This window comes from Nothoprocta perdicaria, unplaced genomic scaffold, assembly GCF_003342845.1.
Source record: "Nothoprocta perdicaria isolate Ctin4 unplaced genomic scaffold, notPer1 scaffold_332, whole genome shotgun sequence".
Classification (NCBI taxonomy): domain Eukaryota; kingdom Metazoa; phylum Chordata; class Aves; order Tinamiformes; family Tinamidae; genus Nothoprocta; species Nothoprocta perdicaria.
The window spans coordinates 530,043-554,079 of NW_020455569.1; the positions used below are offsets into that span (position 1 = coordinate 530,043).

Below are 24,037 nucleotides of genomic sequence, written 5' to 3' on the forward strand. Positions count from 1 at the left end.
GCTCCGCAGCCTGCGCAGGGAGCCGGGAGCTGCGGCAGGACGGGCAGCCCGGAGCTCGGCAGGGCGGATCAGCGCTCGCAGGAGCCCCAGGAGCCGGCGCCGCAGCCTCACGCGCACTCGGGGAGCCCCAGGAGCCGGCGCTGCACCCTCACTGCCCGAGACCACCCTGCCCCACAGCCCCGGCCAGCGCCGCGGCGGCGCCAGCGGAAAGAGCAATCTGCTTACAGGACAGCGGCCGGGCCTTGCAGAGCAGGCTCTGCGGAGCAGCCAGAGCCTTGGCGATGCGGGGGACAGCATCTCTGGTGTTGGCCTCCCCCGGCAGCRCCTCCTGCGAGCGCTGGGGCTGCCGGCGCCCGTGCACCAGGCACCCGTGCTCGGAGAGGGGAGCGACGCTGCAGCCCGCGGCTCCAACACCCGCGCGATTGGCACTTCCCCCTGTCCTTCTGCGTGCTGGCGGAGCCATTAGCAAGTTAGGAGCCTCTGCTTAAAGATACAAGGATGTCGTAAGTGCGTATTTTATTTAAAAACAATGAAAACCAAACGTTCGCTCACGCACTTGGCGTCGGGCCGAGCTTGCACCCTGGTTGGTGCCGCCAACCTAAGGTGGCCCCAGAGCAGGGAAGCGAGGCCGCCGCTGTCCACATGCTCCCAGAAGGGACGTGGGGGCCGGGCGGAAGGGTCCCAGCGGAGCAGAGGCCTCCGGAGCTCCGCAGAGCTGCAACCTCCATTGGAGGCCGGCAGCAGGTGACACGGACCCTTGGGGAGCCCCCGGCAACCCCAACAGGTCCTGCCACAGCCGTCCCTGGAAGCGGCATTCCCAGCGCATGGTTTCGTGCACGTCAGTTCCTTGCAGAGGCTTCACGTGTCCTGACTCGCTAGTCTGAGCACCCTGAACCACTGTCTAAGCCCAATTTCACTCTGAACTGTGATTCTAATGGAGCTGAGTACAGCGACATCTACAATTGCCAAATCAAAGACGAAAATCCTAACTAGGTTCTGCCACTTGCATTTGCAGGAAAATGGATTTTTTTTTTTCCTCCTTTTTCTCCCTAAAGAYGTGCTGCAACTGGCTGCCTTTTAGGCCGCAGCTCCCAGCTGACCCCAATCACTGGCGGTGCCTGCGCCGCTCAACCCCCTCTTAGCCGGCACCTGATTAGAGAACACTCTGGATGCAGGTGCTGGCRGCGGGGGGGCTGGGGTCTATTTTGTTTTAGTGGGGGGGCAAAAGAGGGGCGGAAAGGGGAAATCCACCCAGCGAATGTGGGGCRCGTCCTGGGGCTGTGTGTGGGTGCCCGGGAAGCGGCAGCTCCAGCCTGGGGCTCCTGGCGGCTCCGCTGTCGTTTTGCTGCCGCTTGGCTTCGAGTTCCCTGGAAGCCTCTTGGGGTGGTTTATGCCTGGGAGAGCGGAGTAGCTTTTCCCCAACTCCCCCTGCCCCTGTGAGGCCCAAGGAAGCGCATTAGTTTAACAAAAGCCAGATGAATCTCCCRCTGGAAGCAGCAGACACCGGCCCGGGGAGCTGGGGCTCTCCCTGGGGCTGGAGAGAGGCGACACGGGACCAGTTGCTGCTCCAATGGGACCCGGCTGGGCTCCCACAGCGCACGACAGGCCCCGCTCCGGCCCACGTCCTCGTCACGCTGGGGGCCTTGTCCTGGCCCTGTCCATCCCTGTTTCCAGAGTGAGGAAGAAGGAGAAGGAGAAGGAGAAGGAGAAGGAGCACGTGGTGGCCATGTGGGCACTAAGCGCCTGCAGGTGCGAGGGGCGGCCACAGGATGTGGGCAGCACGTGGGGCAGGGGCTGCAGCCTCTGCTCCCTGCCGCTCGCAGCAGCCTCCTGAGCTGCAGCCAGGTGAGGGGCACGCGGGGACGGGGGGACCCCTCTGCGCCCTACCCTTGGTGGTGGCTGCGGCGGGACGGGGAGCAGGCCTGGCTGGTCCTGCTGCAGCCGAGGGGTCCCAGTGCCGCCCCCGTGGCCGCTGCTGGGGATGGGTGCCGTGTTCCCCCTGCCCCATGGGTGCGAGGGGGCCGTGCAGCGGGGGCAGCTCCTGTGGCCGTGCAGGGCCACGCACTGTGGGCACAGGCGCCCGGCCGGCCTCCCTGCACATGGGGGAACAGGCGGGATGTGGGACCTGGTGCTTCCTCCGGGAGGAGGCAGCGGGAGCGAGGGTGGTCCTCCTGGTCCGACAGCCCCCCGCTAGCCGTCGGGAAGCCCTGCTGGCCGCGGCGCTTCACGGCTCGGCTCACGCTGCTGCTCCTCGGGTTCGATGCCCTGCATGTTTTCTGGCTTGTGTTAGGCCAGGCTCAGTTTGCATCAAGGCCCTTAATGGGRGAAAAACAAGCCAGGCAGTCTGAACCGCCCTCGACCCAACCCCAACAACTTCCCGCTGGAAACCCAAGCGCTGTGAAGGGAGAGCCCCGCAGGCAGGAAAACCAGTTCCCGGCGTGCGCCTGTGGCCCGCAGCTCGCCAGGACGCGGCCTAAGCTCGGTCTCCTGCGCCCGGACCCCGGGACACCCGTGTCCCCCTGAGCAGGAGCCGCCCCRCGCGGGGCCCTGCCCGGCTCCTGGTGCCTCTCCCCGCAGGGCAGCGCTGCCCCACGGGCCCAGCCTGGGCCGCTGCCCCCTGGAAGCCCCGGCCTCTTCACCGGATTCCCAGYGGAGCAGCGGCCGCCGCAAACCGGGCGCTGGGCGGCGTGGTGGGTATTGGAGGCCGCCTCCAGCCGAGGCCCTGGCGGCAGCTCCTGGCGRGGAGGCCGTGAGCGGCAAGGCCGGGGGGAGCAGCACAACAACGGGGGATTCCGCGGTGCCGCTCGCAGGGCTCCGCGYGGGAACGCGGCTCCTCCGTCCCAGCAGCCGGGAACTGCCCGGCTCGCACGGCGCCGGCGCTCCCGGTCTGCGCGAGGCCGCAGGTGACTCGGAGCGAGCAGTTACGCACGCAGGAGGAGACCGGAGCACAGGGATAATGGCTGCAGCGCCTGGCAATCCACAGCCAAGAACTCCCGCGCTCTGCTCGTTCACCAGGGATGTTCTCTGAACGGCACTTCTAAAGCTGAGCTTAAACTGCGTGTGCAGCGGCAGGGAGGAGGGAACCTGCCGAACCACAGCCAAAAAAAAAACGTGCAAGGGCAATTCCAACCTGGTCACCAAGATAATCGAGGGGAAGAAAAGGTTTAGCAGTAATTAAAAGGGAACAAACTCTCCAAGCAGACCAGAATTTCATTGGATTAAAAAAAGTGTATTGGATGTCCAATACAAAATAATAAACATGAAGTTATTAAAAAAAGCCATAGAGTATACAGCAAATACTACAGAAAAGCAAAGAAATTGTACAGAAAGGTAGACGTCTACAGCAGTCCTCRAAATTATCCTACATGAGAATCATAAAACAATATACAGGTTTGCTTTTTTTTCCCCAAATCACTCTGAGGGAAGCTGCCACTTAACAGCTCGACTATGACACTACAAGGATACACAAAGATTTAAAATCACAGGATATGTAAGAAAACGTAGCATTAAAACGTGAAAAAGTGCAATACAGATTGTACACTGAATTGAATAAATGTTTTCTTTTTTTTTTTTAGTTTAACCTTAAAAAACCAACTTTGAACAGTTGTTTTATCATTAGAAATATTCCCCTCCCCAAATTCAATGACAGTATTAACATTCATGGTGTTGTACAGAAGTAATATTCACAAAGACCCACCAGCTAGGAATACTGTGTATGATGGTATTTCTTTGGGTATAGGTAAAAAATAGGTAAAGGGAAACATATACCCTTCCTTCCAGGACAGGGTGTGTACTTTATTATTTAAATACATATTCTGTAGCTTATTTTGCCCTGAATAGTATCGATTAAAAGCCCAATTTTTWWWWWTWTTTTTTTTTAGGTGGCCCATGGTGCTCCAATTAATTGATTCCCTCCCCTCCCTTTAATAATAAATAAACCCAGCAAGTCTGCTAGAAATGGCAGCACAAGAGCCCAGGGAGAGCAAGGATGTAAAACGGCACGGCCGGGACGACGCGTCGGCCCCCCTGCCCCTCGCTGAGCGGGTCTAGGAAAACCGGTCCAGAGTTCAGCTTTAGTCACATGGAGAAAAGGAGCGGGGGAAGCTCCCAAGACTGGGSTTGTTGTGGTTGTTTTTGTTTTTCACTCTGAATGCATCCTGGTCTTTCTCGTTCGTGTCCCAACAGGCGCAGTCGGGCAGCGGGGCTCTGGAGACCCCGCGCTCCAAGGAAGGGACTCTCGTATGGAAGCAGCGGTGAGTCCGCCTGTTCATCTTAAAAATGGCAATATGCACAGGAGTTGCTTGGGCAGCTGCGTTTGGGGTTTTATTGATTTATTTTAACCAAAATACAGTTCTTCGTTTTATGCCATTCCTCCTTTTAGAGGATGACAGAGCTGAGCTGTCACACAAGGAGAAAATAGARAACATCTTCCTTTCCCCTTGTGCAGGAGTTCCCTTTTGAACCTTGCCTCCTTCCTAGACTAGCACCCGAGTCCCTAATACTGGTTTCATGCCAAAGGTTTCAAAAATGTAAAAAAATACGTTTTTTCCCCATGAGCTGCGTGGGGCCGGCGGCGCGGGGCAGGACGCGGGGCCTCGGCTCCCATCCCGACACCACCACGGGAGCTCTGCTGCCAGGACAAGCTGGAGCATCACCCAGGACATAAGGAGCCCGACCCTGCAAAGGGCATTTGTTGTCTTAGAAGTTTCTAAATGGGACTCGCTGCAGTTCAGGAACCAGAGACACACTCTGCTGATGTTACAAGGAAAGACATCACAGAAGATGCTCTCATTTCCTTCAGTCTTTCAAGTCAGTAGAGAAAGACAAGAAAACAACAATATCGAAACCTTGCCCTGGCTCCCCTCCCCTTCCCCATCTACTTTTCCCCACTTAAAATATTGAAACTGCACAAAAAGCGACAAACAAGCCTTTCAAATTACAATTCAGTTCAAACAGACTGGTAATCTCACAGTGATGAGAGGAAAAAGTCAGGCTTTTAATAATATAAAAATAATAATAAAAAAAAAAGCTTACAAAGAGCAGTGCAGCATCCCAAAAGGCCATGGATTAACTGCCAGAAGGGGACATAATTATACGCAGAATAAAAAACAAAACAGAACAACCCACGCTGGCAATGAATTTCCATACACAATAGAACAAGCAGTCAAACGTCAGTCTAGGCTGTGGAAAACAACATTTTTTTTTTTTGATTACCATATTTTTTTTCTTTTTATAAAAAAAGATAAAATAAAAACACAAATAAAATTGTACATAAATGCGAATGTCCAACACTGAGAAGGCAGGGCAATCACACCACCGAGACAAAACCTGACCAGAGAAAACAAGAGTCGAGTCCTCCTTCCTGGGCGCTGCGGGCTGAGCCCGACGCGCCCCATCCCGCGGCCTCGGGCGGCCTCGTGGCACCGGCTCCGCTGCAGGATGGCGACAAGCAGGGTCAGCTCTGCCACCAGCCGCGGCACAAACGCAYCGGCTGCCTCCGTTGCTGCGGATGCTCTCACGTGCTGTCCCTCTTTTTGTTTTTATTTTTTATTTTTTTTTTTCCTCTGTACAATTCCTTGTGTTCCAAGGCTGAGTCCCAAGACTTGCGAAGCTGGATCTGGAGTCATGTCCTGGTGAGGGTGGTCACGCTGTYGTGATGGCATTAAGGTCCTTCATAAGTCCTTCCAGGTGGGCCATCTCTTTGGTCAGCTCATCCGGTTCATAGTTCTGTGGGAAGGTTTGGAAAGGGTTAGCTCCTGACAGGGGAACTTGCTTTCCTTAGGCAGGGCGAGAGTGAAAGGGTCGGGGATTCTGGTGTAAATGGTGACCCTAACACCTGAAGGGGATTTATGGGGATTGACAGGAATTACTAACTTGAAACAACTTTCCAAGYGCAGATTTCTTATTGCAATAACGCATTGTAAAACTGTGATGACTGGGTATCAATTGCTGCCTCAAAATAACACCTTCAATTTAGAATGAAGGAGGTAGTCTAGGAAGGTTTTGTCTAAAATAAGTGAAAAAAAATGCCAGGAATTGCTTTACTGCAATAGTTTTAAAAATCACTGATGCTTGCGAAAACAATCACCCTCAGTTTCTAGCCTCAATTTTCCAGCTTCAGCTCCTAGGTACTTCATATTTTCTCTGAACTCCGCCAGCCCGTCCTGGCGGTGCCGGCAGCTCCGGCGGCTCCAGCAGCACCTGGAGCTGGGACCGCGCGGCGGCCGCCAGCGGGAAGCAGCAGCACCCGGCCCTCTTCTTCCAGAGGCTCTGCCCTATAAATCGGAAGTTATTGTGAGGACGTCCGACTTGATAATAATAATAATCTGCCAARTGATTAAAGTGTAAATATAGCAATAAATATGTTAATAAACGGAATAAGCACAATACACAAGTGGGGGCTTCCCCAAGTGCCGTCCTCCAGGCTGAGTGATCCCTCCTCTGCTTTACAAACCCTTCCTTTCTCCTGGGCAGGAAGGAAGCTGCAGCCCCCTTAGGTTGCACATCCCCTCGCCTGCTTTGTGCCAGGAAAGCCCTCTCTGCCCCGCGCTCCACACACCCACCTGCCACTTATCAACAAGGACGGCAGTCACTAAGCTGGAATTAACCGGGATTCGGGCTCATTCCTATCGGCTCTCACAAATCTTGGTCAAATGAGTTTCAAAATCTTCTTCAAAACCCATCTTTTAACAAGTATACAGGGCGTACTGCAGTGATTTTACACTGTACTAATTTATGCATGAAGTAATACGAAGAATAAGAAGAATAATGAAGTAATATGAAGAATAATGACAGTATTAGTCAAAATGCCCAGAGAAGTCTATTCCATTACACCACCTTTCTCAAATGTATTTTAATAGGTAAGACCTATTATCAATAAGTCCTTACTGAATTCTGTTYATTAATGTCTTTAAGTCCCCAGGACTCCTGAACTGACCACGGAAAAAACAAATGACACAGGAGTGATGAACAGACCAAAGGAGAGAAGTGCAYGACCTCAAGCATGTGGGCAGTCTACATAACACTGATAAACAATAAAATTAAAAATAATAAAATCAAGGGAGTGAATTAGGGACAATAGCAGTGTGATAAAGGGAATGAGGAACAAAGAAACAGGAAAAAAACATTCAAATAGTCATTCCTGTGACACATAATATAATTGTTATATAAAACAATTCCTGCAATTTCAAAGGAAAGCAGTGTCTGATGCCCCAAACCACCCGACTTGTTAAAAGCTGCCTGATTTCCAAAGCAGCTCAAGAGTTGCAGTTTTCCTAGAAAGTCAGGAACATTTTCATTTTAAGTATCATTTAAGTATCCAAAACCAATATATAGTGGGGATGCTGACTTTAAACCTTTTGGCTTCAGCACTAAATGACTCCTTTACAGTCCCCCACTGCCTGTTTTGGATACTCTGCCTGCCTTTAACGGGATCCAGGCGTGCACAACAGCGGCCAGAAGCTCCGCGGGATCCCGCACGCGGCACGTGGAGCTGCGCACGCCAGCGGGAGCAGCGGGAGCTCTGCCAGCAGAGACACCTTCCAGCCAAGAGCAGGGCAAGTTTAGGGGTCATCGCTGCGTTCAGATGGCCTGGGCAGAGCCGAGATGAGGGGCAGGCTCTGCAGCTTTGCCTCCGTGAGGCTCATGGATTGCAAGGGCCGGAAGCAACGCAGCTGTTTGGTACAGCGCAGCTGTAGCGTGAGGAGGGTGGCGGTGCCCGCGGGGCGCCCCGGGCCGGCGCTGCCAGCGCGGCTACCTACGCTCTCCGAGTCCTCCAGCATCCGCGCCGTCTCCTGCACGTCAGGGGCGCTGGGAACCACCACGGGCATCGGAGGTCGAGTTCGTCCCAAAGTCCCGATCGACGCGGTCTTCACCGAGTGAACTGGGTGGTTAGGAGCTTAAAATAAATTGAGAGTCGTAAATTGCAGAGGCGTGCATCGGTTCACTGGTCCTCCTGCCTATGCCAGCAAGCGCTTTGACGCAGATCAGCAGCAAGRGCTTTATTAGAACAGGGGACACCAACACTTCAAACTATGGGGCGCTGCATGTGGGTTYCCCGCTAGCTCGTCCTCGCCCTCACGAGCCCCTCGATGGCAGCAGCAGTGAAGTGCAGCCCACTCAGACACGCGTCCTCGCGCGCCCAGCCCCGTGCAGCCCCTGCCCCGGCTCTGCGCGGCTCCCTCCTGCCGCCCCACTCACCCGGCTGGCTCAGGAGCGGGGTGCTGGGCAGCGCGGGGTCGTAGCCGGGCGCAGCCGCGGGCACCGCGAAGCTCTTGAGCGGRTGCGAAGGGCGGACGTGGGCGGTGGGCAGCGCCGGCGCCGCCTCCTCCTCGGCCGCGCTGCCGCCCTCGGCGTCCGGGAGCTCCGCGCCGGGCGGCCCCGACGCCGGCGCCGTGTCCGTGCTCGGCGTGTTCCGCACGGACTCTGCAACACAGCAAGGAGAGGCGGCGCCTCAGCTCCCGCCACGGAGCCGCCGGGGCCGGGGCCCTGCTCGCCRCGCGCCCACGGCCCCTCCGCATCAGCTGCTGCAGCCGCACGGGGCACCCACGGCACCCCACTGTCCCACGTGAAGGGGAAATGGCCACAGCTGCCCAACTACAAAAGCACCAAAGGAATCCGCAGCAGTCRGATTTTTGAAAATCCTCTGATTATTCCTTTTTTTTTCCTGCAGCTTTTTTTTCAGTCAGAGAAGAAAAAAGAAAAAAAAAAATCTTGTAAGTGAAGCAGCTGCCCAAGGCGACGATGCTGATCTAAGGATTACCATGTTCCTAAAATGTGCTTACCCAAAATTTACATTTTTTCCATTGTTCCAGGAGGTTCTCTGAATAGTCATAGGAACGATGCACCCAACTGATCTAATGTGGCTTCACGCCCTTTTATTTCCTTCCTTTAATCCCTGCCTCTTACTGTGGCTTAGCAAAACGAAGTTATTCCTGTGTCTGGGCACAATTAGTATTGAGCAGTACGTGGCGTGCACAGCCAGGCTCTCCCAGGAGTTGGAGTTAGCGGCCTGTTAAAACCCACATGGACCACAGCTCTTCTTCCTTACTTAAACCTGTCTTATTTAAACCAAGTCTATTGGATACTGAGGCTCTCAAATAGGTGCAGGTTAAGCGTGTGTCTGGGGTATATGCCACAGAGCCCAAGGGTTCCCAGAGGGGCCGGCCCGGCCTCGCGGCTGCCGAAAGCTGCTCCGGGTTGCTCCATGGCCAGCGCCGCGGGATGCGGGACGCACTCCCAGCGAACGGGGCAGCTGTGCCCAGCACCGCGGCGATCGGCTGCGCCTCGACACCAGCCCGCGCCTTCCGACCTCCCACATTCACACCCTAAAGTGGACAGGCCCCTGACACTGGAGCTGTTTGTGACTCCCACCCTGGCGCTCTGGGATTTCTCACGGCCCTGGATACTCGGGTCACTCGGCTGGACTGCGGCCTGAAGACACTGCATGCAAACAGCAAGGTCTGCGTGGGCTTCAGCAACATCAGCTGCTCCCAGCTCTCTGCAGCATAGGCCTCACTTTCTTGCCATTAACACAACTAATTAGAAAAGTTGTTATCAGATTAATTGAGCAAGCAAGTTCTAATCAGATGTAAACAGAAGTTTCAGACTCCCAGGCCAAAGGCTTGAAAATGAGGACTTTTCCTATCTGCATTTGTACATATAAAATATGATAATGCATCCCAACAATCTATGTCTGATCTATGCAAGAAATTCTTTGGAGGAAACTCAACCCAAGTGTCTAGAACATTGCTTGTACTTCACCCATCTCTCTGCCTGTCATGGAAAGGTAAAAAAGCAAATTTTCCCCATTCTCTCTGGGACATTTTATTGTCACCAAACCAGAAAGCGCTGGGATTCACACTACTGAAGATCCACAGAGCGTTAGGGGAAGCTGCAGCTGCTGTGYGAAAACCGCAGTCACATTCATCTGATTTTCATTCATCACAAGGAGAGTCATAACCTCGGGAAGGAAGAAAAATAACTTGGGAGACGCCACGTTCCCCAGGGAAACCCCACAAGGGAGAGTGACCAAGTGAAGCTCCTGTGCGTCTTGGAGGCTTCCATCTCTACACGTCTCGCTCACTGTTCCGTTACCATCAACATCTACCTGAACGTTCGTATCTCACCTGTGGAATTGGCCCTGTCTGAATGGGACATGGATGTGCCCAGCGGCCACGGGCTGACCTGGTGATGGAGATAGCTGCGAGTTGGCGAAGCGAGGCTGCCGGAGTGGAAATGATGGTGGGGGTTATCGAGTGAATGGATGGGATGAGCACTAATCACAGCTGTGGATGAACACAAGACAGAAAAACGCTTAACACAGAGCCAGCGCGCGCCCGAGCTGCCGCTCCGCCGCCCGCCCGGCTCCCGCCTCGCTGCCTTCGCAGCGCCACCGACGTCGCGGCTTTCGCGGCCCCTCTTCCCRCGGCGCCGTTAGCTGCCCCCGTGCCACGGAACCCCGCGGGGAGGCCGAGCTCTTCACGTGCCCTGCGCAGAGGGACCTCCCGGACCYGTGTCCTCCAGGAGCCTTCTGCTGCTCCTGGAACACCCAAGCCCTGGTCCCGCCAGAGCTTCCCTGTTTGTCACACGCTGCTACAAACGCCAGACCTGCTAGAGGGGACGCGTGAGCTCCGACACCAAAGGCACTGCAGGATCTCACTGGCTTTCTCAGCACCGCAACCAGAGGTGGCTTCTTGCCTTAGTTAAACACTGCAAGGCAGGTAAGGGCAGGATAAGCCACCCAGGGCTCTATTCAGCCCCCTGTAAAGAACGAGCTAAGCTCTGCTCCACGGCACGCAAGCCAGAGACCTCTTTTCCCACCCTCCTTTCTTCTTTTTGGTCTTCTTTTCGCTGCTCGAGACCTGGGATTTGATACTTGGCGTAGATGACATGGTGGCCTCAGCAGAGCAGCTCCGGTGGGCTGCAGGAGCGGGCAAGCCTGGCCCTGGGCGGGCCCCAACACTGCAGCACTCTGGATGATGCCAAGGAAGGAGCCTCGGCACAGGAAACACGGGAGCAGCCCCAGCCCCTAAGGGAAAGGGCGGCTGCGGCTGCCGAACRTTTCCTGAAATCTCCCTAGATCTGCTGCCCTTGAAAGGTGTTTTCTAAGAATGACCTGACACCCAYTGCAGCCTGATCAAACAAGGGACCAAACAAGCCCTGTGTGACTCTGCGCGTTAACTTTCCTTCTTTTTGTGGCCTAAGCCAAGTTTTGGTGGAGCTGCTGCAGCTTTAGTGACGTCCTTTCTCATCTCAGAGTCATCATTTGAAAGCTAGCAGTATTGTTTAATTCTTAAAATATTCCATAATAATAATTTGAATGTATCGCTACTGACAGAATTTCCCACTTAGCACTTCTGCTCAATAATCATTTATCAATAGGATGCGGAAAACACACGGCAAAGAAATAACAAACGAGGGTTCTCCCCACTGGCAGGTCTGCTCTGCCAGGCTCAGCCCCTACCAGGGATTCCTCTGCTCAGCATTCCACCAAATTAGCACAATTTCCAAGCCGTGGAGCAAAACTACCCTAAGTATTGCAGGCTTTTTGGTAATCCTTCCCGAAAAAAAAGGAAGAATCACTTGGAATCATTTTTTTCTGCTCAGTAAATAAGGTGTGTGACCCAAAAATGTCTTGTTCTGAGATACAGGGTGATGCATTGCCCCAGATTTCTAGCTCTCTCCCGCTGGACTGACAGCTGAGTTGTTTCTGAAGCTGCTCCTGAGCCCACAGAGGGTTTTACATAAACCCAAACTGGTCCTGGTTGGCCTCACRATAGGGGCTGCAAAGAGCAGCAGGTCAAGGACTCCTCGGAAACAGCTCAGCTGGCCATGCAGTGGGGACAGCAGGCACGTCGTGCACCGCAGGGTATGAGCAAGAGCGCTGCAGATGCCAGCAAACACAGTTTGGTCTGACCACGGCTTCTAGAAAATGACATTCTGCTTCACTAACCTGCTAGAGCTTCRAGGCTGTCCCAGTAAAGATGTCAGCGGAGGGAAGGAGTAGACAACATTTACTAAAGAAACTAAGCGTTGGAGGGAGAGCTCTTTTAAGGACAAGGAGCAAAGGGAAGAGCTTAATAATCAGTTTTCAAGATGGGAAGAGTCATCAGGAGATGACTCTTCAGGTCATCTTCAGGACTCATCAGGAGATGACATCAGGCAGGTAAYACCTCTGGGACTATTTTTAAAAGCTTTCCCAATGAGTCGAAGAAATCTTCAGGTTTGCAGATAACACTAAGGTGTTTGGGATAGTCAAACGCTGTGTTGGTGGCAAGGAGGTCCAGAAGGAGCTCACAAACCTAAGCCCGTGGGCAAGAAGATGGCAGCTGAACTGCAGTACAGCTTCAATGTACAGCAGCACACAGAGGGAGAAGTAATCCTGGCTACACTTGCACGATGCTGCACTCAGAGGTGGCAGTTACCACTCAGGAAAGAGTTCCTGGGGTCGTGGCCGACACATCACTGCATCAGTCTGCAGTGGCAGCCAAGAAGCCCCCCAATGCAGCAAGTCAGTGAGTGAGGAGAGTCCCAAGAGCAGCACTGAGGACCTTCCTCCTGCTGCGCGAGCCCCTGGCACCGCCTGCGGCTCCTGCCCCTCCGCATTTCTAGACGGGATGCAGCGAAGGGCAGAAACTGAAGTGTCCAGGGGACAGAGAAGCTGCCTTATCCAGAGAGGCTAAAAACACTGACTGGTCTGGGGAGGAGAAGGATGAGGGAGGAGAAGAACCTGGCTGAGATTTAGCAGCTCTGGAGGCAGCAGAGAGGGTGCTGCAGAACGCTGAGCTCCAGAAGGACCAGAGTGACAAGTCACTCGATGAAGCTGGCAGGAGGCTGCTTAAGAACCGACTACAGAAAGAAGGACATTACCCAGCAGGGAGCGAACSTGCTGCTACAGAGGAGCAGGGGCAGAGAGCACCAGCGAATTCAGAAAGGGGCTAGATGTACTCGTGAACAACAGGTCAACACGTGGGCACAAGCCTGGGCAGTGAGGCACCTTCTCCCACTGCTAGGGAGGACTGTAGCTCCTGCAGGAGCCCAGGGAGACTGTTCTAGCTCATTCACTCTCCCTGAGGGCACCTGCAACAGCCTCTGCTGGAGGCTGGCACAGACTGGGCCAGCGTTGCCCACCGTCCCCGCTTGGCAGCGCTCCTGCCCCTCGCTCCAGTACAGCCACCCAGTGGGTGTTTGCAGTCTGCGCCGAAGCTGCGTCCCTCCTCCTGGTGAGAGGCAGGCGGGAGACGCGCGCCTGAGCACACGGCATCCGCGTGGCTTGGTCGGGGCTCCCGACTCCCAGCCAGGGGAGATGGGCTGTACACTTACGCTGAGGTGGCTGAGAATCAAAAGGCATCATCATCTTGGGCCTCATCCCCCTTCTTCCTGCCAGTGTGGACATGCTATCCTCTGACTCATGCCCTGAAGGAAGAATACTGAAGGTTATTTACTACGGCAGCAAGACTTCTGTGATACCCTAGCGGGCGAGTTCAAGCCCTCTTGCTGCAAGCAGGTTTTGATTCACACTGATAAAACAGTTCCTTTATCCGTCTCCACTAGAAGGCAGAGGAGGACAGTTAGGGTAAAGACTATTTGGCACCGGAGAAACTCTTCAGGCCAACACGAGCCTCTGGAAATGCAGCTCTGAGCAATGACGGGTAGCAGAAAGAGTCTCAGATGTGCTGGATTAACAAGTCACTACTCAGCCAGYGAAAATTTCACCCAGACCTCAGAGATGTGCAGTAACTGCTTAGTGCATTCACCTGGCTGTGTGTTTGACCACCGAAATAATCTGTCACACACCTCTCTCACCGGGTTAACGTGAGACTTGTTACCTGGTCTTCTCATTACTAATCATTAGTTATCAAGGGAAATTCATGATTCAACTCTTGTGAACTCAATTATCTCACTAAAATATATCATCTGTACTTTCCACAGAGCCTTACAAACCAAGCAAAAAACCCAAACATACTATATAGAAAATAAGAACAAAAAAAAAGTGACTGTAATTACTGTAAGTGAAAATTATGTCATGAAAGAAAGTGATTCTTGCCAGATAYAGTAAAATCTATTTCATTTTGTTCTCTCAGAACAAAGCATTCACTGGTAGCTCACCTCTGTAGGAATTCCGCCTCTGATGGATATTGCTATCCAAGGAATTGTCAACTGGGGTGATGTCCTGGGAGTTGCGAGGGATTGGGGTATCTGTCATGATCGGATTGGGATCTGGAGATTTATCAATGGGTTTCAGCTCCAGTCTTTCATGGTGGATCCAGAGGTCAGGAGGCTTCACGTCTTTGGAGTTTCCTTTGTACTTGTGGGACCCGTTCACGGATTTGCAGGCAGCCCGTTTCCTGGGACAGGAAGACAAACAAAATGTTCTTTGATGTATGGCTCTTTTTACTTGTTAGAAAAGGCAAATATTCACTGAGGTTTCTTTCAGATCCTGCATCCAGCTGAGTGAAAGCCACCCACTGGGCAGGAAGCTTTGAATTTTCAATACAAGCACATTTGACATCTCAAAGCRCAGCACTGCAGATTTCGCAGCTCCGATACCATGATTTTGGGCTCAGATGCTACCACATGCTGCARAACTGTGCTGTGTGGCCGGAGGCTTCATTAACAAAAATAAATTTCTACTGCTTATGGTTATTAAGACAATATTCTAAGCAGAAAGTGTATGTAAATGATGCTGTGTTGTACCCGTGGGCTTGCAAGCAACCTCCATTAATTGCAATAAGCAGCAGTGTGGAATTAGGTAGCTATCCCAATAGGACAGTTAACGCTAAAGACTAATGTCAGGAATGTTCATTTTACCCAGGTCAGACTAAGGTGCTTTTTCATCATTGCAAAGCAGCACCAGCAGCAAATGAGAACATTTGTGAGGCAAATCTCACACAAAGGAATTTTACAGAAGCAAAACACAGAGCTCCAATGGCCCTCCATACACCAAGCACGGGGAAAAGCGTCCTGCCCGGGCAGCGTGCTGGCTGGAAACAGGCAAAACATGAAGAAATAATTTTTAAAAACTGTCGGGGAGCAGAGCCCTTGTGGGGGCGACAGGCGGCCAGACACGCTGCACGCTCGGCCAGCCAGCTCCGGCACGGTTACTCCAAACACACAGAGCTGATTTAAAAAAGAAAAAAAAGGCAAATAATCCCAGGATTTTAGCCAAGAATTTCTCCTCAGAGAGGAGCAAATGCAGGTCTATATGAAATATTTTCCTGATTTCCCTGTGAACTCCTATCTTGATGATTTATAAACTCTGAAACACCGATTGCGAAGAGCAGAAAACCACYACCACCACAGGCAAGACAACGGGTATCAACACAGCAAAGTTATCTTCTCTGAGCACTGCAGTTCAAACCCATGGCACGGCCCCGCATCACTGATTTGCTGTCAGAAGGGCATTTCCACAGCCCACAACACTCAAATCTAATACACTCTCAAGCCCTGTAAAGAAAAGATTAGACAACAGGATGAGGTGAGAAGGGTAGGACGGGCAAAGTCCCGCCAGGAATCTTACTTTTTCTGGTGCGAAGTCGTCCGGCGAGTGCAGAAGACAGCAACTATCACCACTATGACAATGGTGATGACTCCGACGGACACTATGATGACGAGCAGCATGTTGCTGTCCAAGGGGGAAGTAGGGCTTCCATGGGGGCTGTTGCTGCCTGCAGGGAGAAAGGAGACATGGATTGCATGGCATTTGGTTGGAAATGCTTCCCTCCAAGGAATGCAAAAAGCAGCCAAACCCGTTCAAAAGCACCGTGGTATCACGCCTACATTTCAAGCTCTTGCTCATTTTTTACCATTAGCCAAACGTGTTTCTGTGCAACACTTAAATCTACAAGGTGTCTCCCAGATCTACATCCAGCTGCCAATCCGTAAGAACTGATGTTTCCCTTGCTCAGCCAGGCAGCACAGGAGCCCGGGGAGGCGAGCGCCGGGCAGAGCGGAGCGGGGACAGGTCCGGCGGCGCGSCACGCGCCACGACATTCCCTTGCACCCAACGAGCACATGCGCATCACCGTGCGGATTCTGCAGGACGCCCTCCTCGCAACACACCCCAGGGAACTGCATGCAAATTCATGCAGATTCAACACGTTTGGCATGGCAGTGTGACCTCAGGACAAGACTTCCCCATCTCGCTGCCAAAGGGGAGAAGGAATTAACACGATTTCTCCCTCCCTAGTAYGTTCTTGCTGAATTAATTTTGCACTTGTGCGCTGTGGCAGCCATCTTAAATTAAATGGGAAGAATTTAATGCAGGGAACTATTTTCCCCTTGTATCCCATGGAGTAGGCAGGAGCAGGTTACCACTTCTCGAGTGGGAATRGCTATCATCATACAAAGGCAAAAGTGGCTGAAATAGGTGCAATGTGGACTGAAAACAGGTCACTATTTTAAAGTGCAGGATCTCCCGCCCGGTGTAACCACTGCATTCCACCTGAAAAGCTTTYTCACAACCTACCACCAAGCGGGGGTTTGTAATCTGGCCCGACGTCCACTGGGCGGCTTCCTTTCCCCGACGATCCTGAAGCTGAAAAAGTCACATAATAATGGTAAGTCATAACAAGCGTACAGAAATCTCTCTCTCTGTATACACCCATAACCGTATATCCATCCCGGTGCCACACAAACCCACGCACTTCCATTGCTAAGGCAGGCTTTCAGCGTGTCTGCCTGGAAACCCGGCTTGCGAGCGCCAAGGCGCGCGCCGGGACGTGCGGGCTCTGCCCTCCTGCACCTCTCCCCTCCTACAAGGGCATCGCTGAGATGATGCCTCTTATAAGAGATGCCTCTTACAAGGGCATCGCTGCTGCTGCGGGGCGGCCCACGGCACCACGGGCAACCCCATGGGCTCCGCTGCAGRACACTTCCAGCAAACAGGAATAAGTGCCCCAAAGTCCTGCTCCTCCCCTTCCCCGTTTGCAGTAAAATACACTGCTGCAAAACCACCACAAACGCCAACACTACTAGGGCAGGGGGAGCGGACAGCGCGATGTTGAGACCGGCCGGCCTTTGCTTTTAGGAATTCCCAACATTTGCACGTTTTTGCACAGCTGCCTGCAAAAAACCCAAACCACAAAGCAAAGCGTGCCCACTACTACAGTTTCCCAGTCAGGAAGAAAGGCTTTTTAGTTACAAGYCCGTGCCAGAAAGTAAAGCAGCAGCTGGAGGATGTGTAACAAATGGAAATACTGAAGTTAATATCACAGACTGTTAATAGTAATTGGGAAATAAAGACCAGTGATAAGAACAGWGAAAAGCACCAGCTAAAGACTGATTAAATCCTAAGCAGGACCATCAGGAGGAATTTGTTACTGTTACAGTAAGGAAACAGATGCAGTTTAAACCCTGGATGTGCCATATTGCAGGATGAATCTATAGTGAAAGAGATGTATTGCATTCGCTGTCTATGGAGGCCCACTGCACCCAGCTAAAAYATGTTCTCTGCTTGGAGGACTGGACTAAGATTTTTTCAGCAAGGATAAGCAATTTAAAGCAACACACAGTTAATATAATTCGATCTGTATGAGGAGATAATTTGCACCGAAGAGACTTGAAGAAACGCGCTGGAGAGCTCTGTGAACGCCTGAGCCCAGCGCGAGGAAATAAAACCGGCGGAGCCTCTTCCGCAGGGACAGGCGGGCAGCCCYGCGCAGGGCTGGGGCAGCGGCCGGATCCGGCCCGAGGAGCAGGAACGGGTTCACGGCAAGGTTGATGGATGGGAGACGACGGCGCGGGCTGCAGAGCTGGTGCCAGCCTGCGTTAACGTCAGAGCGCGTGCTGGGCTGCCGGGGGCAGCGCTGCAGCCCTCCCGCACGGAGGCTTCTGCACAGCGCTGCACGAGGCTTTGTTAAAAGTAGCTCCATTAAAAAAAAAAAAAGAGCAACATGGCAAATATTAACAAGATTAACAACTAATTAACTGATAAGACTACAAGTTATAATTGCAGAATTGCTATTCTTAAGGGATACTGCCAAGGAGGCGCTGCAAAGACCTGTGCTTGGCCAAGCGCAGGGCAGTATCCTCGATAACGCTGCAGAAGAGAGCTAAAATAATTGCTGCTAAAGTTAAACGCTGACAAGAAATAACAGAGCAGATAGGAGGACAGGGAAAGGCACCTGCACCGTGTGCACCCACTCACCCCGCCACGGGCACCGCTTGCACACCGCCCCTGCTATAGCTTTATGCATATATGTATATATTCTATGTGTGACAAAATATACTTCACATTCAGATGATGAAAAAAAAAATGGAAAACAGAAAGGGAAAAAAAAAAAAAGGCATTTTGGAAAGTGGTAGCTTCTCAAGGGTCCTGAGATGCTTGTAAGGTCATCCAACCTTGTCTCTACCGAGCCACATGGGGCTATTCTGTGTGCTGAACAGCCCAATTTGCGGGGTTTATGAAGGTCATTACTGAGGTTCTCCCTCTCCTTCTATCTCAAGGAAGAGTTTAAGTAAAGCTTGCATGAAACCACCTCATTTTTAGTGCGGTTACCTCTGTGCTGCCCAGGAGGTGTCCGGCAGTTGGACAAAACATTTTATTTTGTGTCCTTTTCAGGACAGATTGGCCAGTCCTAGGGCTCTTAACCAGCACGTTGGTCCCAGGTCTGCACAAATCCTTAATCCTGACGAGGGGCTTCCTCTCCCAACAGCAGCTGCTACCTGCGCTACGGAAGCGTGTTGGGGAACGCCGTGCTTTGTGCTGCATGGAAAAGGAACGCCGTGCTTCGTGTTGCACGGAAAAGGAACGCCAGGCTTCGTGTTGCATGGAAAAGGAACGCTGTGCTTTGTGCAGGAGGAAGCACCAGAGCAGGCAAGAGGCCAGGCAGGGGCACTGAGTGGGATGAAAGGCCAGCGAGCTGATGCTGCTGCAGTTCCATGTTCAGCCTCCAGTAATTTGTCCACTGCGTCCCTGGGATCACCGTAAGGATCCCAGTCCAGAGCAGCTTTCCCGCTCCTCAACCTGTGTTCTGCTTTGCTGCATTTAACCCTTTGCCACGATTTACAGCCTCTGCRTGCTCTTATCCTGAAACAAAACTCTCTCGACTTTGAGATAAGCTTTCACGATCGATAAATTATACGGGGTGAAAAAGACTGGTGTCATTGTTACTTGGAGAAAATGTTACTTTAGGATGATATTGTTAGGTGACAGGATTTAGTTACCTGCTGAAATGAGTTTAGAAGGACAGCAGAGAAAACAGCAAATTTTAAATAAAAYAGAGATTTTAGTCTCCCGCTATTCTGCTCCCCTTGCAACAGCGAGCTGAGGGTCCTGGGCAGCAGCTGCTGCCAGGGACACTCCTCCAGCTCCCCGYGGCTCCGTCACGACGGTCGGGGTGGGAATTGACTCCCTCGCAGCCCGAGATCAACAATATTTTGCAGAGGCAGCAAACCCAAAGGCAGGAGCACATTTAACAAATGACTCCTAAGCATCAGGTCCAAAAGCAAGTTACCGCAGCGCATTCCCGGTTCCTTTAGGATCTATTTAGCTGTACGTCTCAGATGCTTGCAATGTCCTTTTGAACTCCTCCCTTTAGACTAATTCTGCCCCTTTTTATTGGGCTTGTAGCTTGTTTGGCAGAAAGCAAAAATACCTCTGGGACATTCACCATATAATTCGGTACAGTAAACGCAAAGCCACCATTTTTCAAGTTAGCATTTTAAAACCTTAAGGCTTTTGGCAGCTAATGTGATATCTTCAGGAGAGTGGAGTCTAAATGAGCTGACATACAGAATCCCACTTGCAAAAAAAAAAAAAAAAAAAAAGCTGTCTAGGGTAGTGATATTTGCCTTTATTATAAAAATAATTATAGATACAGAGCTCTCAAAACAGCACTTATACTGATTAAATAACTCCTTGATCTCCCACCTCTGTATACTGAGATGTGGTGTCCAGCGGGCAGGGGGTGGCTGGAATACCACTTAATCCAGATTCATTTTGACAGAATGATTCAGCTCTGGCACAACCTGCCTTGTCCCTTCATGTGACACCTGACTACAGAGGCACTTTATATTCCTCATGCCCCAACCGCAAACAGACCTTCCACTATAAAAAGCATTCCAGGAACTTGCTCATTTACATGGAGAGCGGCAGAAACTCATTTCGTTTTGGCAACGCAGCAGCACATGGGAAGGAAAAACAAAACATGAAAAAGATGGAATCAAAGAGAAAAAGTAGCTACCCGTTTACCTTGATCATTAGGCATTTTATCTGAGGATTCAGCTACTGGGACAAGCACAGGGAAGGAAAAAAACAAGAGAAAGATCACAAGGCTTGAAGGAATGACAGAATCTGAAGTCGCATGTAAGATAAATAAGCTTAGTTAAGTGTTAAGATCTCATTTTAATCACAAATACTCACATGGAAACAAAAAAGCTGGTTAGAAGCTCTACTCATAACATTTTTGAGGTAATTTTTCCTCTCTCCTTAGAGCACACTCCCCTCTCCCTCCCTCCCACAATAAGGGCTTTTCATCTCCTTCCTGGAGGAGATTTTCCCACCTGGTGCCTTCTCTCATAGCCCTGGCCACCCGTCACCGTCACTCCGCAGCCATAACGGGTTCACCTTGTGGCCTCCAGTAATCTGGAAATGACACATCTAAGGCTAACACACCTAACGGCTAGGAAATAATTGCATGTGTATTAACTACATGCAGGAGCAACCTAAGGGAAATAGTCTGCTCATCAAACTCTACTTTCCTCCTGTCTTTTCGGGTTTTAAGTGCAAAACTCATGCTATGGGTGTTTTACCCCTATTTGGCTTTCATCAGAAAAGGCTGSGGAGGCGATTTGTCATTCCTGATACTTTACCTTTTGGGGTCCTGAACTGCACCGCCTCAGACATAGGCCCCATGCCCTTGGAGTTGCGAGCCTGGATTTTGAAATAATAGGGCGTATCGAGGGTTAATTCTTGTATCTGATGGGTCAGCCTGTTKCCCACGACGGGTTCGATAACCCAATCGTGTATTTCAGCGTTCACATCTGTACTGTAGTAAATGATGTATCCTGTTCGAAGGAAAAGAAAAAAAGCAGAACATTTGTGAGATCTAAGAGCAAAAGTTCCATCAACTAGCAGTGATATTTGCACAGCTAAGTGCTTATCATTGTCTGGAAGAGTATTCTTATGTTTTCCAAGACTAAGGAAGCCTCAGGTATCAGGCAGCTTTCCCATCCTAAATTTTAGCCATTCACAAGAATGGGTCTACCGAGAGAAAAAAGCAATATCAAAGCAATTTCTTACCACTATTCATCCAAGTATGGAATAACTCCTCATCTCCAACTCTAGCTGATCACAGTCCAAGTAACATTAAAAAAAAACCTTTAAAGCTAATATTGCAAAGGATTAATGCTTAAAGAAAATYGATAACCTTAAAAGAAAGGAATGTTCTCATACACAACTTACTCTTTATTCCTTTCTATTATAGAATAATTTTTTTTTCAGTTCTCAGTTTATTAACAAAAAAACCCCCCATAATCTAAAGAGAACCAAAGCAAACTTGCGTAGCATAGAGATAAGATATAGAAGGAGAATCGTTTATTATATATACTGCACATATGAAGCAAGAGGAAATAAAAACTCTGTGACTTTTTGCTGTTTGAGGAGCAACACGGGACCGTGGCACAAAACAAGCATTCCCTTGTGCATGTACAGGGCTGCGTCGCCAGCTTGATGTGTCTATGATTTGGGTGGAAATACACAACCTGAGGACACCCATCTGCCCAGGTCCAAAGCAGACGAAACCCCCAAACCCAAGGGGTGCACAGGGGTGCTCTCTGGTTCCCACCCGGCTTTGCTGGCGTTAAACACCGAACGGCTCCGKCTGCTTTAGCCTTTCCTCCACATTTTGGTGGCTCCAGCAGAGGGCACTCGGTTCACGCGTGCCCAGAAATCCACCWCGGCGCCCTGGCCAATTTGAGGCCTAAGGCTCGGGGAAGTTGGGCATCCTGAGAGCAAAAACAATGCTGTTGTAAAGCAGTTTTCAGCTTGATTTTCTCATGCAAAAGCTACCAAACACTATGCATTTCCTCTCAAGGTGTATCRATAAACGTGAGGCTTTCCTACATGAAATAGAGGTTTTTTTACTTTGAAAATTCCCTCCTCGTGCTCATTTTGCTAATGAAGTCGTGCAGCTAAGTGCTTGTCTCTTGGCACACCTCCTCCCATCACACCTGGTACGAGGTAACTAAGGGGATGGGTTCAGCTTCTGAGGAGCCTCTACAACCAGGGGCACCCAGTCTGAACAGCCCCAGCGCAGAACCAGCACCCAAGTGCTTTAGCCTGCAGTCAAAGCAAGGCCTTAGCTTCCCCGTCAAACCTTCCTCCAGAGAGAGAGGAAACACTTAGCTGACAATAAACCACAACCTGCTTTCTRGAGATAACTGAAAACCCAGAAAGATGAAAACACAAGTGACTCTAGGGACACACGCTGCTCGTCCAGACGAGCTGCTGCAGTGGTTTAAGTAAGCCCCTATTTCCTTAAAAGTTTACGGTAATTATTCAGGAACAGCCTCTCCAAAACAGGGCCTTTCCAGGGGYGTGTGATTAGTTTCAGCCTCCTGCCTCCAGCCTGGGCTGCAGCGCAGCGCACTCGGACTCTTCAGCAGSGAACTCCTTGATTCTGCACCAAGCTGAGTCCCATTAACACAAGCAAAATGCAAACCCTGCACACCGCATGCCAACCAAGCCTGCTGTAAGCTCAGAGCCAGGAAAAAATTTWAAAAAGTAAAACAAATTATTTCAAAAAGCCTTTAGAACCCAAATAAACAGAACTCTTCCAGGAAGAAAAATAGTAATAATTATTTTCTCCAAAATGAATTATCCTACATGAAAGTGGCGCAATTACAAAGCCAGACAAGAGTGTACTCCTAATTATTCTGTCGGGGGGGCCTTCTTTAGGCACTAACATGCTGGCTTCCAGCCCCCAGCAGTGGCACRGAGGTGACCTGGAAGGGGAACTCGCCAGGCAAGCCGGCAGCCCGGCAGGACAAGGCTGCTGCCATTCCCAGCTCCCCCTGCCCTGCTGGGTGGGTGCCAGCCTCGTGCTGCACCTACTGTTCGTATCTTAACACGTTTTCACTAGTACAAAAGTAAATAATCAATCTGARCTACCTAAAAAGGTTACAGAACTCTGGATAGCTCGAGGATAAAGAGGCACAGTGCAATTTCACATCTGTGTGTGGATGGTGCTTTGCTGCCAACCGAGTATGTTGTATGTYACATGGATGCCTTTACAGCTCATGCAAAATGCACCTGTAATCTTGCCGTTGGCTTCGGATGGAGGCTGCCAGTTCACAATTATTGTCCGGGGTTTTCCCTCTTTGCTCACCACAGTCACGTCTTTAGGAGGAGAAGTAGGAGCTGCAAATAAACACAAAACGGGCTGTCATGTGGTGCAGTTTCACTGGAGACAAGGAAATCATCAGCATTTCTGTTCTTTATATGTTTTACCATTGCAAGAAAGGCACGTACAAGGACAAAAATCCCACCATCACGGTGCAGTGACTTACTGCATGCACCTGGCAAACGTGAGCTGCTGCACAGTATTTCCCCTCCATAAGAAGCTACCTGTTTCTACAGAGTTTCTGTCAACACACGCTGCGATTTATGACCGAACGAGCCCCCAAAATGCTGCCACTGCCCAACTCAAAGAGCTTCGGGGTTAATCACTCCCAACCTGTGTTGATTTGGTCACCAGGAAATTTCCATTAACTTGTGATTTGCTTCCTACATGCCCAGACATCTCCGTATTCTGAGGTCTGTGGTGGGACCAAGATCTAATAATGCTGATATTCTTATCAAACGTGAACCAGCAAAACCCGCAGGAGGTTAGAATCAGAGCGCATCACTGCTGATTTACCTCACCAATGCCCAGGCGGGCTTTGCAGGGAGATCTGCACCATGGAAGCATTTGAAACAGAGAAATATTTGCTTCAATACGTTTTGAAAGCAATATTTGCTTCTCGCTCGCTCGCTGTGGCACCCAGGGCCTGAACCTCGCTTTGCAGCCAGGCCCCTCCTGGGCAAAGCTCA

General features: G+C 51.2%; 1 protein-coding gene across 1 annotated transcript in view; it reads right to left on the reverse strand.

Annotated features, from left to right (window-relative positions):
• Positions 1-3,279: 3,279 nt before the first annotated feature.
• The window catches only part of NEO1 (neogenin 1), an 88,974-nt gene continuing 68,216 nt past the window's right edge, over positions 3,280-24,037 (reverse strand). Inside the window, exons 18-28 of the mRNA XM_026043624.1 lie at positions 23,258-23,365; positions 20,818-21,012; positions 20,198-20,230; positions 16,469-16,537; positions 15,521-15,668; positions 14,110-14,348; positions 13,324-13,416; positions 10,128-10,286; positions 8,200-8,424; positions 7,761-7,897; positions 3,280-5,727 (exon numbers count right to left, since the gene is read on the reverse strand). Of these exons, the coding sequence (XP_025899409.1) occupies positions 5,644-5,727; positions 7,761-7,897; positions 8,200-8,424; positions 10,128-10,286; positions 13,324-13,416; positions 14,110-14,348; positions 15,521-15,668; positions 16,469-16,537; positions 20,198-20,230; positions 20,818-21,012; positions 23,258-23,365 (1,490 nt within the window). The 3' untranslated portion in view covers positions 3,280-5,643. The remainder of the gene's footprint in view (positions 5,728-7,760; positions 7,898-8,199; positions 8,425-10,127; positions 10,287-13,323; positions 13,417-14,109; positions 14,349-15,520; positions 15,669-16,468; positions 16,538-20,197; positions 20,231-20,817; positions 21,013-23,257; positions 23,366-24,037) is intronic.